The 19,467-nt window shown below is 39.7% G+C and overlaps 2 protein-coding genes across 3 annotated transcripts in view; one reads left to right on the top strand and one right to left on the bottom strand.

Moving 5' to 3' along the window:
- Nucleotides 1-3,137: 3,137 nt before the first annotated feature.
- On the top strand, nucleotides 3,138-5,748 carry cd40lg (CD40 ligand). Its single transcript, XM_030765562.1, has 5 exons — nucleotides 3,138-3,314; nucleotides 4,498-4,632; nucleotides 4,830-4,851; nucleotides 4,997-5,071; nucleotides 5,357-5,748. Exons 1-5 carry the CDS (start codon nucleotides 3,138-3,140, stop codon nucleotides 5,746-5,748), a joined length of 801 nt encoding a protein of 266 aa, XP_030621422.1.
- Nucleotides 5,749-11,291: 5,543 nt separating this feature from the next.
- The window catches only part of arhgef6 (Rac/Cdc42 guanine nucleotide exchange factor (GEF) 6), a 23,069-nt gene continuing 14,893 nt past the window's right edge, over nucleotides 11,292-19,467 (bottom strand). For both annotated transcript variants that reach the window (XM_030794412.1, XM_030794413.1), the window contains exons 13-22: nucleotides 19,286-19,372; nucleotides 18,986-19,067; nucleotides 18,432-18,529; nucleotides 18,062-18,238; nucleotides 14,355-14,375; nucleotides 12,900-12,993; nucleotides 12,681-12,773; nucleotides 11,896-11,995; nucleotides 11,586-11,640; nucleotides 11,292-11,454 (exon numbers count right to left, since the gene is read on the bottom strand). In XM_030794412.1, the coding sequence (XP_030650272.1) occupies nucleotides 11,332-11,454; nucleotides 11,586-11,640; nucleotides 11,896-11,995; nucleotides 12,681-12,773; nucleotides 12,900-12,993; nucleotides 14,355-14,375; nucleotides 18,062-18,238; nucleotides 18,432-18,529; nucleotides 18,986-19,067; nucleotides 19,286-19,372 (930 nt within the window). In that variant the 3' untranslated portion in view covers nucleotides 11,292-11,331. The remainder of the gene's footprint in view (nucleotides 11,455-11,585; nucleotides 11,641-11,895; nucleotides 11,996-12,680; nucleotides 12,774-12,899; nucleotides 12,994-14,354; nucleotides 14,376-18,061; nucleotides 18,239-18,431; nucleotides 18,530-18,985; nucleotides 19,068-19,285; nucleotides 19,373-19,467) is intronic.

The raw sequence follows: 19,467 nt of genomic DNA, 5'->3' as shown, positions 1-19,467 counted from the left end.
TTGTAGATTTATTCTTTATGATGGAATCAGTGGTAATGTGTGTTGTCTTAGAAAGTCATGCCTTGAATGACTGGTGGCAGTTGAGCTCATAGTCATTAGTGAGTTTTTGTGGTGGTCTGGGAAGTTTGAGAATCTGTGTCCTGGCACACTGGTTAACACTCCTGGTTCACATGGAAACCCACCTTTGTAACTGATTTCTGTGACCCTTTCTATGCTGTTTGGCCATATCTGAAAAAAAAAAAGACCTTTTCAAAGTGACTTCACTCTATGTCGAAAATGTAGCTTTTCGTTTTGACTGAAAGCTTTGCAAATAATGTGTTGCATTATTTTATTATTATTTATAGTTTACTCTGTGAGCACACATTTTTGTCTTATAATTGTGAATAATAAAAAAAAGAAAAGATGTTTCATAACATTTGTGCTGCTTCGTAACTTTTGAGGAATGTTCAGTATTTTGCTGTTGAATGTCATGATAAATAGTGTTATGTGTATATATTCAGATATATTGAAATTTTTGTCATTTTATTGCATCTTGAACTGTTGTTCATGTTGTCATAAGTATCTTTGGATTATGATAAATAAAGGCAAAGCATAAATATACTCGAAATATCTGATGTTTAAAATGGAAAAAAAATCTTTGAGAGTTAAAGGGCAACAAGTTCTATTCAGAGCATTTTTTTTCCTATTAACTGAAAAATGAAAAAGAATTGATACTAGACTTCAGGGATTTCCTCTCTTTTTTTCTCCCGCTCTCTCTTTCTCTCTCTCTCTCTCTCTCTCTCTCTCTGTCTCTCTGAGTCATACATGCAGTTTTTCCCACTCTCTCACCAAAGGAAACTACAAAAAAAGTATTGTTTCAACTGCTCTTCCATCTCTTGTACCTATAACCAACGTGTAATGGTTCATGCGTATGGAACTTGATGTCTTCAGAGGTTTTTTTTTTTTTTTTCGAGCACGATGTCATGTAGGAGAATACACTTTCCTCACAAGTTCTTAGAAGAACGGCAACTCTAACATAGTTTTTAACATGTCCGTTTAACAGAATAGGCAAATCTCTTAAATGAACAACAACAACAACAAAAAAAGTGAAAGACCAATGACAAAAGCAAAGTTAAATCATGAGAAAAACCCTCTACTGTCACTTTAATGACCTCGGAGGCCTTATTTGACAAAACCCATATCTTTACAATCATTGTGAGAGACTTGGCTATCAGGGTGAAAGATAAAGCTCACAGATTGTTTCTGTTTTGTAATACACAGCTAATGTATTCCACAACAGTGAAACATTAACATGGATCACATTGATCATGAACGCATGAAGCAGACGAAGCAAAAATTAACATTTGACGCTGTTTTCACTGTCACTGATACTTTTACTTTGACTTGGAGAATAAAGTGTTGAATTCATCATTAAAGTTCAGAGGTGTCCATTCTTTGCGCTAATGTTAGATGGGCATCATATTGAGCCTCAGATGAATTATTCAGACTGAATGAAGTACTATGATTTCTCTGACCGTCATTGGAAGGATCACATGTTTTATATTACGTTTCATTTTGATTCTTACTCATACATTCCAGAACAATCATGGAGCTGAAAATTCATCTTTGCTTTGAATTTTTTTTTTTTTTTTCTGTAAGCAGAACTCAATTTCATCAATCGTGACTCAGTTTTGACATACAGTGATCTGTGTTGTGGGGGCGCTTTGAATGGATTTTGACCTCAGTGTAGGAAACAACTATCCTTACAAATCATTTTTTAATGTTACTTGCAGAATATTTTCCATGCAGTATGGCTTGGCCTGTCTAAGAAACCGGTGATTCTGAAGCTGATATGTTCCCTTGAGTGGTAATATGAAGTCAACAAGGCATGGCCCTGACAAAAGTGACAGTTTCCAAAAGGTGTTACTACACTTTAAGATCATTGTTTTGCTAAACGGCAGCAAGACACTTTACAGGAAATTCATCAAGAATTTTCACAGGAAATGTTGACCATTGTCCGAGCGCTATGCGTTCATCAGTAATCGTTTGATAAACACACACTTTCTCTGAAAACTGCTTGAACGCTCAGGTAAAATCAGTTTAGGAAAAAGACTCAAAGAAAGAAAGCTAATACTATAAACCACCGCAAAGTGGTTAAAATGAGGTCAAGTTTGGTTGACCTCCATCTCCAAAATGTTTGCACTGAAAAAGTCCTTTTCATCAGGCTAGCAAACAGAGACGGTAAAAACCACAAAGCTTATTTCAAGAAAATCATAGTCCCTGTGATTTCGTTTATGTTACTAAAGTGAGGTGTATGTAAGTAATATGATACTGTTTATCACTTTGTTTGATTCAGTCACTTCAACCTCCTTCAAATCATCTACTTACCTTCTGTTGTCCAAGTTCGGTACAATATGTTATTTTCAACACATGCTTTAGCACTATATGTGGTTTAGTTTCCTGTTGTGAGCTGGTCATAGCGCACAACATCTTCCGTTGACCCTAATTGTTCTGTCACGTGGGTGGGGTTTTGTTTTCTTTCTTTCACTTATTTACTGACCTGAAATGACAGCATAGATTTGTACTGTGTTTCTCTGTGATGTCATGACATTTATAGGTAAAGCTATGCTTTTGTATTGTAGAAAACAAATTTAAGCCAAAGTCAATTAAAGCAGTGGGTGATTCATTATAAATAACCTGTGAATGAGTGCAGTCAAGAGCTTGGGCACAGGATGAAAAATCAACAGGTTGACGGTCAACAATACATTTAATCCGAATTTGTATATTCAAGATTTATAGAAAATAGCATTTAACATAAGCAAGCTCCCAAAAGTGCTAAATACATGAATATTGGCTTATTTTGGAAGCTCTAAATCAGGGGCTGTATGTATTCAAATACTCCGTGTGAGACAGGTGACCAATGAGCTCATTCATGTTTTTTTTTTTCCCCTGTTGTAATGCTAATAAATAGAAGTGTAAGGGGGAAGATGATCTTAGATCAGCATTCTTTCTCTGAGGTGTATGATAAATATAGGCCTAGAACTTCCAGGAAGTAGCTTCAAATGAACTCTCACACGTACAAGAGCAGGTCTTCACACTTGCATGGGAGGATCTAGTGATCGCGTCTCTTCGGTCTTCATCTCATGTCTGCTGGCAACATGATCAACACCTTCCACAGCACTCTTCCACCGCCACCGGTGCCCCCACGGACGGGCTACGCCGGGTCCAAACCCAACAGCAACTCATCTTTAGTCAAGTTCTTATCTGTGGTTCTGTTACTCCTAATGTTACTGACATTTGGAGGTTTCTTCTACCTGTTCTCCAAAACCAACACGGTAAGAAATCTTCCCTCCCTGAGCGCAGTGTCAATCACCTTAGAGATTTAATGAAAAGTGGTCTTGACCGCTTCTTGATCATGACATTTTAGGTTTCGTTAAAAAGTGCCATCTTAACTTAGAATTCTGTCTGATTTTTAAATCAGTATTTACATATTTATATCACACAAAACCTCTTTTTCTTTTTTTTTTTTCTTTTTTTTGGAAATTTCCAGAAGGAAACTTAAATGAAGTCTGGGGGGGGGGTATTTTAAACAAACAAATGTACTGACAGAGTAACAAAGACAAACAGTTCACCACAAAATTTCTGTTACTTGACTCCTTTGGTTGTATGGTTTTTCTGAGAAAATGAGCTTCCTTCACATCAAAAGTAAAGAAAAGCCAGTCTTTGTGCAGACGGAGCAGAATGCCTCATTAATGTCAGCTTAAGCAATGGATTCATCCTGAGAGTGGTTTCAAAATTTCAAAAAAGTAGAGCCCCATACGGCAAATTTATCATAAATAAACTGAAAGTAAAACTTAATTGAAATTAATATGAATACATCAAGGGGACAAAACCATTATGGCAACTTTCTAAACTAATCCTTCCCCCATTAAAAAAAAAAAAAAACAACTCCACATTTTTGATGGAAATAAGGGTAAAATATTTCATTCAGTAATGCTGAGATAAACATACTGCTGAAGGTAACAACAAATCAGGATGTGTATCTGCACATGCCAGAGCAACCATCTTATCATGTTACAGTCAAACGTGTTACATTCACCTCCACCAAGTGACATTTCACATTTGCTAACAGGATGTGAAATGTTGTTAGCTGTGCACTACTAATTGCTAATAGGCATTTTGTCAGTAACCTCTATTTTTGCATTTACTGTTAAGGATTATGATCTGATTCCTGTTGAATATACCATAATTAACTGACTCCTTAACGTTTAGGTCTTAGTGCATACAGACTCCTCTGAAATTGGATGAGTTTGAAAGAGAGAAAGAAAATTATTTGAGAACTTGTTCACGCAGGTCGTGCAACTTAATGGCATGGTCTACAGTTTAGATATCATTTGATCTAATTCTCACATGTTTACATGCCAGATAGATGAAATTTATACAACAGGGTGAGTTAGGACACAGGATGAATTTAGTTTGTTGTGTTTATAGATCTTCTAATGCTTCTTCCTCTTTCAGTTACAATCAAATCTGAGCAACCATGAAGACTTTGCCATCCTAAAGAGACTACAGGAATGTGAGGACAGTACTGAAAGTAAATGGCTACTCAACTGTAAAGAGCTTGTTTTAAAATACAAGTCTGTTTTAGACAAGGTATGAGGATATTTTTCATGACTCTGTGACCAAACTGCATTTTTTTAAAAATTTAATTTGATTTGGAGAACAAATCATACTTAATCTGTAATTTAATGATCATGTACTATGTTTGGGTTTCACTCCATTATTACATGCCCGTGACACTGTATTTCTCATGGATAAATAAGTAATTTTGTAAATTGCTCTCTTTTCAGGTCCTGCAAGCAGAAGGCACAGGTAGGTGTCACTAGAAGAACTGACACGTAGAAATCTGAGGCTTATTTTAATCTACAGAGACTGAAATAGCTTTTTATTTTTCCGATTTGAGTCATCCTGGAGATGATGCCATGAGAGCTGATCATTTATCTCTTCTCTGTTACAGCGGCCAAAATAGTTGGGGAATCATCTCCAGAAACATTTGCACATCTGAAAGCCATGCCAAAACAACAATCAACACGTAAGATCAACAACTGACATCTTCCCTCACTTTTGTCTCGTTTTCACTCATCACACCAATAAATTAGATAAAATTGGAAATTGCTCATCGATGTGTCACATCACCAAATAATGAATCAATACGGCAGCTTAACAACCCAACTGTCACGTAATGGACGCTAATTACAATAGAGTCAACATGGAATGCTCTGTCTTGGTATGGGAGCAGTTTCAAAATCCAAAGCTAGAATGTGTTTTCAAGGCAGTTTTTCTAGTGTCTAATCCCATTATCTCTGTGTTCAAACAGCACCTCTGCTGAACCCGCCGGCAAACACATTGTTGTGGGACAGAGAGCATTCAGTGTTCGAGAATGTCGATTTGAGCAGCACTGGTACGCTGACCATTAGAAGACCAGGCACCTACTACATCTTTTCCCAGGTCACGTTTTCGGCCCAACACGCCAGAGCACCGCTCAGACAGTTCATAATGAGTAAGACAAAGAAGAAACAGGAGGGAGAGCCTCTGCTGAAGTCCTACTGCAGCTTGAGCACCTCCAGAGGAGCTGGCTTTCCGGATCTGTGCACCTCCTCACAGGCAGGAGTGTTCAAACTGGAAGCAGGCCAGCAGCTCTACATCAATGTGACGGACAGAGACTTGGTGAACACTGAGTCCTCTTTCTTTGGATTATTCATGCTCTAAAAAAAAAAAAGCTCACTGGTAAAACAGAACTGCAGAAAAAGGTGAAATATGCAATATTCTCAGGTACGTCTGTGGATTGGACAGTGCCGAAGACCGGATGAGCAGCGTACATGGATATAAAAAAAAAAAAATCACCAGAGAATAATGGATCAATTGAAAATCCAAAAATGGTGGATTTAAAATCGTTAAAATACCTGACGGAGAACTTTTTTTTTTTTTTTTGGCTGTTGCTCCTTCTGAATGTGTTCCATTGAAACTCCTGTTTTTTTTTTTTTTTCTATGGAATTCCACTACAATTCAGTGAACACCAGTCTAGATCATCAGCAGAGAGGACAGCACCTAACCTCTTATGCATCTTTAGGAAAAAATGAAGACAAATTTGCCCATTTCATAACATGTCCTAATATATATATATATATACATATATATATATATAGAAGGAAAACTTAGTCCATATAAGTAAAACAAAGGTATTGAAATTCAAATCAGTGGTTCTCTTTTACATTTGCGTTTCAGCTATACCAATTTTTAGTGCTGCTCAATGAGGTTTTTTTTTCCAAAATTGAGGAGGTGTTTTATGAAGTTGTTCATCCAATTTCCAAACATGTGATTGTTAAAAACATTTTTTTTTTATCTGCATTCCTGTTTAACCATGGCCACTAGTTCTCTATGGCCATATATGTATAATTATAAGTCTGCTCTACTGCAGGCTTGTCAGAAGTAAGCTTCATGGCTTTGTGTGTTTGCAATGGTTATGCTGATCATTCAGTTCATCAGTCCTTTTTAGTGAACTCCTCATTTCATTTTCTTGTCTGGGTCTCTGGTGTTTTCTGTTGTCTCTTCTTTTTTACTTGAGCCAAAACCAATGTACAAGATATTGGGTTTGGTCCAGGAAGTTGAAAGGCTTTTTGTGTCCTGAATAATTTATTTCTATAAAATATTGTTATGTAATGTTGATGATGTATTTATTATAAGGGAAAAATCCCAACAAAAAACTATAATGCTGGATTTTGTCTTGCCATTAGACTAACCAATGGAGTTGTCTTGTAATAGCTATAACAAACATCTTTCAAATTAGTTATCTTTATTAAAATCTCTCTCTCTGCTTGGTCACATATTAAAAATGTATCAAGGCTTAATACCAAAAGTGGAGAATGAACTGTAAAAGCATGTTTGTTTTTTCAGAAGGAATTTCCCTGGAGGAAAAGCAGGTGCTGTCCATTTTTAAAAGATTGATACTGAAAATATTAAAACCAATTATTTTATAAGCACTGAATTTTTGCCCACTCATATAATGTGGAGTGATTTGGTAGCAGGGAGAGGATGTTACTACTCTAAGGCAATTTATCATCACAAATGCAAAGCAAATTTGATGAATAAGAGAAACTGAGGTGGGAGTTTCATAATCTTGTGAAACCGCAGATATTGCACATCCTTCTGGAAGATTTCATAACGTGTACCCGTACCCCACAAGAGTTTCCTATGTGCACCCCGTAGAGTGACTGTATTGACCGAAGCAGTACAGGCATCTTAAGAAAAGAAAGAAAGAAAGAAAGAAACAATCATCCAGGCAACCATCCAAAGCAAAACAGATGTAGGCTGAAGGAATACAGAGAGGGGGGGGAGGGGGAGTCCCTTAATTAAATGCTTAAAATAGAGGAGTGGCCTCACATCTACAGCAATGCTTCCTTGGTTAAGTCCTTCCATTGCTCATATGACATGATATGGTGTAGTTTCTTTTTCTTTTTGACAGACACGTGGTATCTGAAGTATTTGTTCATCTTTGCTCGGTCGTAAAGGCGAACGAGACCACATGATGCTAGAACTGTTTTGATCATGTGTTTGTTCAGTATCGAACCGCTGGACTGATCAGACATACATACAAACTAAACGCCCCGTGTTTCTAGTGTCATTCATTTCATTATACTTTTTTTTTTTTTACACTCAAATTCCATGCGCTGTTTTCTTCCATGACTACGTTTGAAGCTACCCACAGTGGATAAGGAACCCTTAGACTTAACAGTCACCAACACACGCTTAGGCGAGCGTTTCTTCAGTCCGATGACAACGCTCCTTCCTCCTGCATGGAAAGTGTGAGACCTCTCTGACACATCGCCCGCCCATGGCAGCCACTGTGTCTCGGTGCTTACAGGAAGTTCTTACCCACTCGCGTTTATTCCACGCCCCCCCCCCCCCCCCCCCCCCCCCCCCAACACCTTAGCCCTTCTCTACAGCAAGAAAGAAAGCCGCAGTGTGCTCTCTCGATCGTGCCTGTAAACTCCGAACTGAAAAGAAAAGCAAAAGGGGGAAAAAAAGTTGTGTGTAGTCTAAAAAAGTTGTGGTAAGACCCCTGCTCTTTTGATTGTAAAACAATATATCCGCATTAAATATGTATTTACGCTAAATACGTATTCAGCGCAGATGCGCCGAATGCTTCTCTTCAACTGCAGTTATCAGCGGATGTGAGAATTTCTTAGATCTAGTGATATTACTATCTTCCAAAACACTGTGTAGACAGTGTAAATTTGTGATAAACTCTGACTGTTATTCATCATTAAAAATGCACGACAGCACAACAACAACAACAACAGATAAACAAGTCTTATATTTTTATTAAAACCATTTCTTAACACAAGCACTAGAAAAAAAAACACAATACATAATAATTGCATAGAATAACATTGCAAACAATACACACTGTCTTCTGCAGACATGGGCATTTTTTTAAAAAAAAGGAGAGAGGGAGAGAGGGGGAGAGAGAGAGAGAGAGAGAAGTCTGGATGGATACTCACACCCACCATAACCTCCAACAAGTGCCATGGAAATCAAGCATTCATAGCTGTACAAGAATTTCAAGAAATCAGCAACTATGAACTTTGCTTTTTTAAGTCGCTCTCATAAGGGCTATATAACACAGCTTTAAATATAAACAAAGAGTTGGTTACAGCACACGCATTCACACATTCACAAACTAAAGTAACAAACAAAGTCGCATGGAGGATTAGTAATATGAAAAAAAAAAAAAAGTACATGAATCACAATAACATTGCTCACTTAGATGAACTGTAAAATATAACCAATGACGTTTGCCGCTATACTTATTACAGTGTCACACAGACATTTAACAGCCACCTCAAGAGTGTCATAATAATAATAATAATAATAATAATAATAATAATAACATAATAATAGCAATAATAAGAATAAGAGTAATAAACAAAAGGTCAATATAGTTTTGAAATTGTCCATAAGGCTAAATGAAATACACAAAGGCAAGGGCATGCAGAGTTCAACCTGAAAGCATTAAGCAAATCCAAAACAAAAACAAAAACAAAACAAAATAAAAAAACAAACAAATGAAGACACAAACATCGAAGGATTTTAGTTCAGACACATGGTTTCACTATTTCCTACCCGACACGAGGGTTTCTGTTCATTTACATTTGACCTAAGATTGTTACAGTTACGAACTGAGAACTGTTACGCCGTCTGAGAGAACAACAGAGACTCCAAACGCACAGCTATGCTAACAGTTTACCAGTCTTATATTGCATTGAATGATCACGTCTTTTTTTCTCCGAGGCAAAGAAGTAGCGGAGCTTGGTTTTCACAGTGCATCCCTCCATCCCAGAGGCTCTCCATACGCTTTTACTCTTCCTGTAGCGCATTTTTTCTTTCTTTCTTTCTTTTTTTTCTTTTTTAAATCCGCACAGACGTTGAATGTTTCTCCTGAACTTGCTTGACCCTGGCATCAATCTTTTAAGCCACGACGGAAAAGATCTCTTGGGTAGTACAACTTTTTGACATATAACACGCTCTCTTGCACTTAAACACAGGCACTTAGAACAATATGTGTGAAACAGGAGCAGAAGCATGTTCTTTCGATCTGTAATACAGCTGTCTAAGGGAAGGACCTGCTCTACTCTAACTGCTAAGACAGTGGGTCAGCAGAGAACCATGCAACAGAAGCCTTTCAGAAGTCAAATGGTTGGAAAAGAAGGCAAAAGGCCAAAAAAAAAAGGAAGATCAGTCAGCCAACTGGGCCCCTGGTACCGGCGTGGACAAAAAAAAAAAGAAAATAAATACAAATAAATTCTTAAACCTCAAAATAAGGAGGCTATAAAAGTTTCTTTGAGTATATTTTCAGTAAGAAAGTATATTATCATTTGCAATCTATGAGCTATATAAGTATATATGATATACATACATATATATATATTTATTCATGTTATATTTTCTTTAGTAATTGAACTGCTCTAGAATATTTCTAACAATATCCCTGATAGCTTTGGACTATACGAGATTGCTCATCAGAGACTTTTATTTTGTTTCAAGATTTGTCTCATATGACGCACGTTCTAGAAATACTGTACATCCATGCAGATCGTACGATACACTGTCAAAGACCTCGACTTGACGCGTTTCTTTCATTTACTCATAAAAATCTGGAAGCCTGAAGAAAATCATTTCGAGATGACCACCGAGTCATCTCACGTCTAGATTGTGCGACAGAAAAGGAATCCTATTATAAACCCATAAGGACCATCTTCCTCTCATATAACTTCACCGTTACCTCCATCCTGATCGATCATTCCGTTTACGTTACAAACATAGTACAATAACAGAGGGATTGAGTATAGGAGGAATATTGCATGGCTAAACACGTCTGTCAGTGTCCTACTATAGTACCTGCATGCATTAAGGACATGAGACATAATAACTATACATGGCTTTTCATTCATAGTAAAACTCTAATACAGGACTGTCTCCATTATGCGTGGATGGGGCTATTGCAAGTACGTCTGAACGGTGGAAATCTAAAAAAAAAGCCAAAAGAACATATGTCTTAGTTCTGGAGGAGACTGACTGACACCAAGCATCACCAAGCGTCTTTCAGGTTGTCAGAGGGGAAAAAACCAAAAAACCAAAAAAAAGATAGAGCAGAAGAGAAAAAAAAACAACAACAAAGCAGCAGTTCAGCACAGAGCGCCACGTACAAAGTCTTCCAAACACCATCCGTTTCGTGCGTTCAGCATTCCTCCACATATACAGTTTGCTTTGTCCCTCCTAATGGTCGCTCCCATTTGTTTTAATACCCTAGTTGTTACCACCTTCGATGAATTGCATAATAAGCGTAGTATATTACTGAGGCTGTGGCTGATCACACACGTATTTCCACGACGGCGGGCAAGCTCCGGGTTGAGGTTTGGGTTCTTAAACAGTAGAAAAAGCGGAAAATCCTTAACATAATTATTGCAGTGTGTCGGGAGCCTTGAGGACCCATATAAACAGCTCTCAGCGTACACGATTTGAAATGCACGCACTCGTGCAGAGAGACACGTTCCAACGGCGGCATTCTTGACCACACACACATTCACCCACCCACCCACACACACATAGACATACACAAACACATACACACACACAAACACATACTCTCACTCAAGCACACGCACAAACACACACAAACACACGTGTACACGCATGGGCACACGTGCACACACACGTGCGCACGCACATGCGCGCGCGCGCACACACACACACACACGCGAACACAGAAACAGAGAGTATCCAGGGCACCAGTCAGTGGCTGCCATCTTCCCAAGCACAGTCATTTTTCTGCTTAGCGAGCCTCCTGACCACACGCTCTAGCTCTCTGCGAGACTTCTGCTCTTCCTCAAGACACTGCTTCATCCACTTATTCTCCTAAAGACACAAAACAGAGCATTCAATAACTCTGTACCAGTCGAACACGAACCTGTCAGGGACACTGAAGAATAAAACAAACAAACAAACAAACAAACAAACAAACACTCAAATAAAAAAAAGAACACTACCTTCTTTAACTCGTGGACCTCATCCTTTAAAGCATATACTGCATCCACCAGACTTCTACAACAAACAGAATTGACAGACACTTTTCAGAACAAGATATGATCTGACAGCTCAGAGGAACAAACAGATTTGTCTTGATCTAAAAGTCTAATAGAATGTGTACAGTTATTGTGTGGTCAGAAGTGATTCACAGAAACGCTATGCTGATTCATAGAACAATAATTCATTTCCTGTTGTATCTTCTGCTCTAGCAGAGATGATGGGAGTTGCTATTTGAGCAGATTTGCTCATGGATTATGTGAGTGTGTTTACTTTTCCTCAATGACTGTCTGGCCGTTACTCTTCATCTCCTCCACGATGATCTTTTCTTCTTCCGGCAGCAAGACCTGCGGGACACACTCCTTTCGCACAGCTGCAAACACCCGCACACACACACACACACACAGAGAGACAACAGTCAGTGAGTCATTTCAACAAATGTGAAAACATGTTTCCACATACAGTGAGACACGTGGCGCTACTCGTTTGGCTTCCAGTCGAATCCAGCGCAAGCGCTAGCGAACAAACTCTTTTTAACCTGGTAGAACCAAAAGGCAAATTAGTTTTGTTATGAGGGGTAACTAAGACTAATCAGTCTAAATCAGTACCTACTGACCTTCTGGACAAATATCTATCACAGTACCTGTAAGCACCTCAGCGTAGTTTGATCATACACTGTCAGACAATACCGAAATGAGTTTAAAAAAAAACACCCTTTTACACCCACATTTACCATAACAATTTGTATCACCGAGAGGGTCACGCGCATTTGGGGACATGCCCCAAAATTCATTCGTTATCGTTTGACTACATATGACTTGGACTGGGCTGCTCCAGGCGTTTTGGTGATCGTTCTCACAGATTTTTGATGTCACTCAGAGGCCCTCAGTCACTTTCTGTTGTTTCGATATTTTTGAAGAGACTGAGAACTTTCAGCAGTGGCAAAACGCGTTACAGTAACGCGGGGTCAATCTAACACACGTGGGGGGGGGGGGGGGTTGTGTCAATCAAACACACATCCTTATTACTGATTAACTGCAGGTAGAGTTTGGCAGGACTCTTACCTGTGGCAGTCTGGTGAAGGCTGGCTCCAGTGCAGTAGGCCTCAATAACCTTAAGGATCTGGGCATCTTCTTCCAGAGCTGCAGTACCTGATGAACAGTGGAGCTCTTAGTGCCTTGGTTTTCACTTCCAAGTAATCACTTTTCCTTTTTATGTTTGTTGTTGTTGTTGTTGTCGTTAGTTGCTGTTTTGCTATTACGATTAAGATCACCTACTTTTTCGGAGCAGGAATTCATCATCTGATGGCTTCCTCTCCGGTTTCCTTTTTGGGAGGAACTTTTTAATAGGTCTGGGACTTTTGCTGGATTCCTGAGGAGATGAAAGCATCCAAATTATGAAAAATAAAAGGTTCCCTAAAGTGTGAGCATTCCCATAAACAACAAACATTCATTTTGGAGCTCAACCTCAAGCAAAAATAAACAGTGTGAATTTATTACACAAATGCACAAGAATACGCACGAAAAACAGACATAGGCAAATAATGAGGATTCCAAAAACAAAACAAAACAAAAGACTTGTAAACGAAAGCAGTTTGCTATTAAAAGCGTTATTTCTCTCAGTCTCATTTTTTCAGTCTGAGTCATTAAACTTGAGCTTTACATGACTGTCACCTAATAGCTTTGCACTTTCACAGTTTTTGCCGATGGTTTCAACAAAACAAAATACTCTTTATTTGTGATATGACAATATGTCTCTCTCTCTCTCTCTCTCTCTCTCTCTTTTTTTTAAAAAATGTTAACACAAACACAAACGCCTGCACAGAGAGAGAGAGAGAGGGGGAGGGAGAGAGAGAGAGATAGAGAGAGAGAGATAAAGGCTAATTCTAAGATTTAGAGCAAGATTTCAAATTTGCAATTCTGAATTCAGTGCAATTCAGTTCTGGTCATGATGAAGCACAAGCTTGTCACTAAGCAAATGCAAGCGCAAACAAACACACACACACAGATACATACACACACACAGACACACACACAGACATACAAAGACACGCACACACACCCACTCTCTGTAAAACACACTCCCCAAACCACAGCACTAGCAAACGATACCTCATGGGAAACCTACATAAAATTACAGGAAGCGTCTTAAAGAGGAACACTCAAATACTTTCTTTTCAGAAATGCCCCAAAAAGGAAAAAAAAAAAAAAAAAAAAATTCTGCCTCACCCCTTACCCCTACCCCAAACCCGATCCCAACCTCACTCCCTCCACCCTCTCTATGTCTTTTATCTGACCTGTGCTAAACGCCTTCATAAATAATGACCAAATCAACATTCGATATCTCGAAACAAGACGCTGTTGGGTGCTTATTTCCTGTATTCTAATGAGGGATGGAGGGACAACACCTTGCAAGATTTCCATTAAGGAAAAAAAAAAAAAGAAAAAGATAAAGAAAAAAAAAAAAAGAGAGATTGTGAAATAGTTAAAGATTGATGGTATGCTGTAAGGATTTTTTCATCAGCATGGGGATACTGCAGATAGATGAGGCCATGAAAAACAACAGGAAATGAGTGGCTTACACCAGAAAGACTGAGACAACAGAGGGCACAGGGGCCGTCACATGCAACGCCAGCGCTAGCCAAGCACAACGGCTAAGTGTTAAAACACACACACACACACACACACACACACACACACACACACACACAACTCACACAAGTCCACCCTTACCTTCAGTATATAAGACATCCTCTAAAGAAGCGTAATGGAGAGAAGAAGAAGAAGAAGAAGAAGAAGATGAGAGAAAAATAATAAAAAAAAGGTTTGAGAAGAACATGAGGTCGTGAACAGTCAAAAGGTTAACCTTTTTTTTTTTTTTTTCAGTAACCCTCGTTCCCTTGCAATGGTGAAGCACGTGTGCAGAGCTTTATTGTAATTGTGAAGAAAAAAAACAAAAACAAAAACAAACAAACAAACAAAACAGAGACCATGCACTTTATTTATGGCATAGAGAAAGAAAGAGAGATGCAATTTCATTTTTCTGCTGAGTGTGCTGGAAGAGATATCCATTCAGCTATGACTCTGTTTTGCATGTTGTAAATGACAAACAACACCTACACAGACCACTAAGCCATCATTTTATCAGAGACCCTTTATATTCTGCTACTGCAGCACTGCCCACAGATGTAAACAAAAAGCTGTAAAAAAAACAAACCAAAAAAACAACCAACCAATCAACCAACCAACCAAACAAACAAACAAACAAACAAACAAACAAGAAAACATATGTCCTTAGATGGAGACCAAACAATGAAATACATTATATGGCCCTACGTTTTATGGCACACCAGGAAATGTGATACTCCTTAACACGAGTCGATGGTTTTATTTGTTTGTTCGTGAAACTGCTCGATGCATTTGGCTGACTGAAAGACGATTCATGAGTCATTACAGGTGAAAACGGACCAAGCTTTTTCGCGATGTCTCAGAATGTTTTTCTTTAATTCACCGTAACGAAATGTTCTTCTCTTTGGCGGAAGGATGACAAAAACCTGACATTAAACGGTGAAAAATGTCATTTATTTGAGGAAAGAAAAAAAAATCGGATAGGTCATGAAAATTTCCCGTCAATTTCGACATGCTATGACGACAGCGTGATTGTGATTCTCCAGGTTCTTTGCATGGAAATGAGTGAGCGCTGATGTCACATACAGGTAACTGCAAAAATAAAGGAAACACCAACATACAGCGGTTTAACCCTGTCCCTGCCTACCACAGGCCCCCGCGGCAGTTTCACTGTGTGCCTTGGCATAGATTCTGTACGCGTCAGGAACTCTGTCGGACAGACAGGACAGCGTTGTGCCCCCGGGATATTCCATCTTTCGTTGTCGACGGCGCTGTTTTAGACACTTTGTTCACGCATTCGTCACGTCTCGCCTCGATTACTGAAATGTTCTGTACTCTGGCCTGCCTGCCTCTGGTATCAATAGTCTTCAGCTGGTCCAGAATGCTGCTGCTAGAATTCTGACCAGAACGAGGAAGTTTGATCACATTACCCCTGTCCTGGCTTCCCTTCATTGGCTCCCAATTCATGCAAGGGCAGATTTTAAGGTCATCTTACTAACTTATAAAATTTTACATGGGCTTGCGCCTTCCTACCTATCCGACTTAATTACACCCTCTAACCCACCTTGCACCCTGCACTCTCAAGATTCTGGACTATTAGTCGTTCCAAGATTTAAAAAGAAGTCTGCTGGCAGCTGAGCCTTTTCCTACCGCTCTCCCTTCCTCTGGAATGGTTTACCTACAGAAGTTAGGGAGGCAAACTCTCTCCATACCTTTAAAACAAGACTAAAGACTTAACTATTTTCTCAAATTTCTGCATAATATAATTTTGATTTGACTTTGTTATAGACATGAAAAGCCCCTTGAGACTATAAATAGGGATATTGGGCTCTAATTATTATTTATTATTTATTATTATCACTTGTCCACGATCTCCCCCGTAAGGGTACCTTTGACTGACAAGACTGAGCTTGGACACATGGTTTGCATTGCTGTCATTCATTCATATCATTCTAGAGCACACTATTCCCAAAAGGAGACAAATGCTTAAGCACCGGATGAATGTGAACCACACGCAGAACGGCATTGCACTTACTGGTGCTCACTGTGCTCTCCGAATGGCAGAGTGGATGCAAAACCCACCCGGGAAAACACACCTCCCATCATCACACTGTGTGACATAACAGCACTTAACATCATAACATCTGAAACAGGTGAACGAGGGGCACTTGGACCGATTAGTTTCTTTTTGGCGTACGCGACACACGCGTACTCATCTTTTTTTTTATCAAAAACAGGGCTTTCAGGATGACTCAGCTGACCATCTAATTTTTTATTTTCTTTCCGTTGATAAGTACACCACTGTTCTGTGGCCTTTGTTGCACTTTGTTCATGCACATGGTCATGTGTTAAAGGGTTCATGCACTGCTGGTTAACACCATCCATAACATCTCAATCCGTTATGTTCTAGACCAAACAAGGGTGTCTATTAACACTGTAGATTTCTAATTGCAGTTGATGTCATTTAGAGTCGCTTGTCTGTTTTGTATTGAACCAATTCACGAACATCACATTCAAGGGAGTATCCACTTAGCTGACCCCAGCCAGTGACGCTCTGACCTCAGACATCAATGCCAACATCATTTAAGCCATCGCTCCTCTTGAAACTTAAAAAAAAAAACTTTCCGGTTCTTCTCACTGAAGCTCCTGCCAAAAGTGCCTAGTTATTCACCCCTCTTACATTCACACCGCAAGCCGTGGTGCCCAATTCGGATTTATTGCTCAGATCTGATTTTTTGGTTTGGCTGTTCACATTATTTTCTAAATGTGGCCAATATCAGATTCCAGTGTGAACTGGTCACGGTCCCGAACTGACTCGCACACGCAAAAGAACAACAATGAAGACGTCACACGCAGCACGCTGTCGTACGGAAGTGAACACAGAGGCCACTGAAGTCAGGGTTTACGGTTTCATTCATTATGATGTGCAGTGGATGCCAGCGAATTCGTGAGCAGATGATAAGGAGGACGAGGACGAGGAGAACAAGAGGCAAATTTTTAAATGATGGCTTTTTTTTGTAGAGCATTGGCTGCTACTTCTGAACGGAGGTGTGTGTGGATTGAGTCTTTAGCTTCTTTAAACTTTGCTTTAAGTCTCTTAACTTTTCTCTGACACTGTAGCTACGCTCTTCTGTGGTTGTTCACACTGTTGTGGGAAAAAAAAAAAAGACACACATCTGGGTCACATATGGGCAAAACAAAATCAGATTTGGGCCACTTCTGCCTAGAGCCTGAACGTGGCCTTTTAGCGTCACTGAGAAACTGTCCTCTAGCCTCGGAAACTAAAAAAACACTGTTTGACTGGTCTTGTCCAATATGCAAGAACATGATGGATGTTAATAGTTCAAAAACCACATCTGTGCAGAAGCAGCTGGTTCTAGTGTACTTTACATCCCTCAAATTGCTGAAGTGTTTCCTTTATTTTTGGTAGTTGTCAACAGATTCTACCTTGATCTGACTGCCAATACTCAGCAGATGTACATCAAACGAACGATCTGGGTTAAAGTGTGGTCGCGAGACTTTCATCACTGGCCGCAGCAGACCACCATTGGAAGTTGCGGTATACAAGAGAATCACTGGTGCTGCTGCCTGGAGTGAAACCGCCAGACAGCAGTGACAGGAATGAGACACTGAAAGTCCAACAAGATTAAGCTGCATCTGTGGGCTGCACTAGTTTCCTGCCAAAGACCACCGAGTTTACTAAGAGACGGGCAGTACCCACCCACTAAGCCGTTCTACTTCTGACTGTGTGTGTGTTTTTTTCTTTTTTCTTTTTCCATTCAGCCTCAACAGCCGGGGTGGGGGTCTCCTACCTCTTTGTATCCTAGTGCGGCCGAGGGCTTGAGCGGGGGAGCAGGTCTCAGACAGCTTAGGGACCAAGGCTTCGTGATTTTCGGGGGCTCCAACGGCCCTCTGCTAGCAACAGGAACACTGAAACTCTGAAGATGTGCGTGGTGGGATGGAGTGCCAGCAACACTTACAGGCTTACCCTCCACATTCTGCAAAACACACACACACACACACACACACACACACACACACACACAGACCAAAATGAGCTCCTCTTGTCCACAGACATTGACGTCTGGGTGTGGGAGAGCTACGTTCAAAGGGGAATTCAACCCTATGAAATTTTTGAAAGACTAACGGTAAATGATGCTATACCTTAATGATAGTTCCCACCGGACTTCCTCCTTTAGTAAACGGGTGTAGATGCTCCAGCCACTCCTGGAGCTCTTGTGAATTACTGCAGAACACGGCGACACGATCTATCATGCCCCCTAAAGACAAGCAACAGCAGAGACCGACAACATGTAAGCAACACAAACACATTTTAATGCTATTTAATATTCGCCTTCTTTGAGGTGAATACATTCAGTGATGTGGAATGTACTGCGACGCACACTGAATCCGTTAATAAAGGTTAGAAGATTGCAAATTGCCAAAACCAAGTTAATTCCCGAAAAGAAAGGAAGAGTGAAGTTTTGTTTCTAAATACGCCTGCATCAAAAAACAGGATTAGTCTCAGCACTATTATTATTATAATACCTGTGCGTGTGTGTGTGTGTGTGTGAGTGTGTGTGTCAAAGCCCAAGAGATCATCCACTGAACAAAGAAACATCTCTGTCTGTTCAAAATAAAACTACACCTACAGTGACATGAGATGAAAGCCAATCATGTAACAAAAGACACAAAGACTCCACTCAGAAACCCTGTTCTTCCAAACGGAAACAAACCTGTTATTTCAAAGGCGTAATGCCCAGTCTCGGTCTCCTCTATCTGTCTGGTTACCGTGGCCCCAGCCAGAGGCAACCGCCCCTAAGAATATAACCACGGTCGACTGTTAGACACAACCCCACAAAAGATCACGTGACTGAACATTTCCGTGAATGAGATCTAATTATCATAGCATTTGGTAATCAGCTGAAGGTTTTTGTTTTTATATTTCAATGAAGACTCATTTAGTTCTGTTAGCATTAGCATCACAACACATGGTGAACGGTGCGGAGCTCATCTGTTTTGGCCTCCTGGCTCACCTGATAGATGAAACCGCTCATTCTTGGACTAGCAGACAGCATGACCAACACATTGGGGAACAGCATGAAGTATCGCTCTTCTTTTTCCTGCGGGGCACACAGACAAATGAACTCAAATACTTGGAAAACTGGACAAAAATGACATGCTACATATTAGGAACATACACAATGGCACACACATA

The sequence above is a fragment of the Chanos chanos genome, chromosome 2 (assembly GCF_902362185.1).
Source record: "Chanos chanos chromosome 2, fChaCha1.1, whole genome shotgun sequence".
In the NCBI taxonomy this organism is placed as follows: domain Eukaryota; kingdom Metazoa; phylum Chordata; class Actinopteri; order Gonorynchiformes; family Chanidae; genus Chanos; species Chanos chanos.
This window is presented reverse-complemented; position numbering and strand designations above follow the sequence as displayed.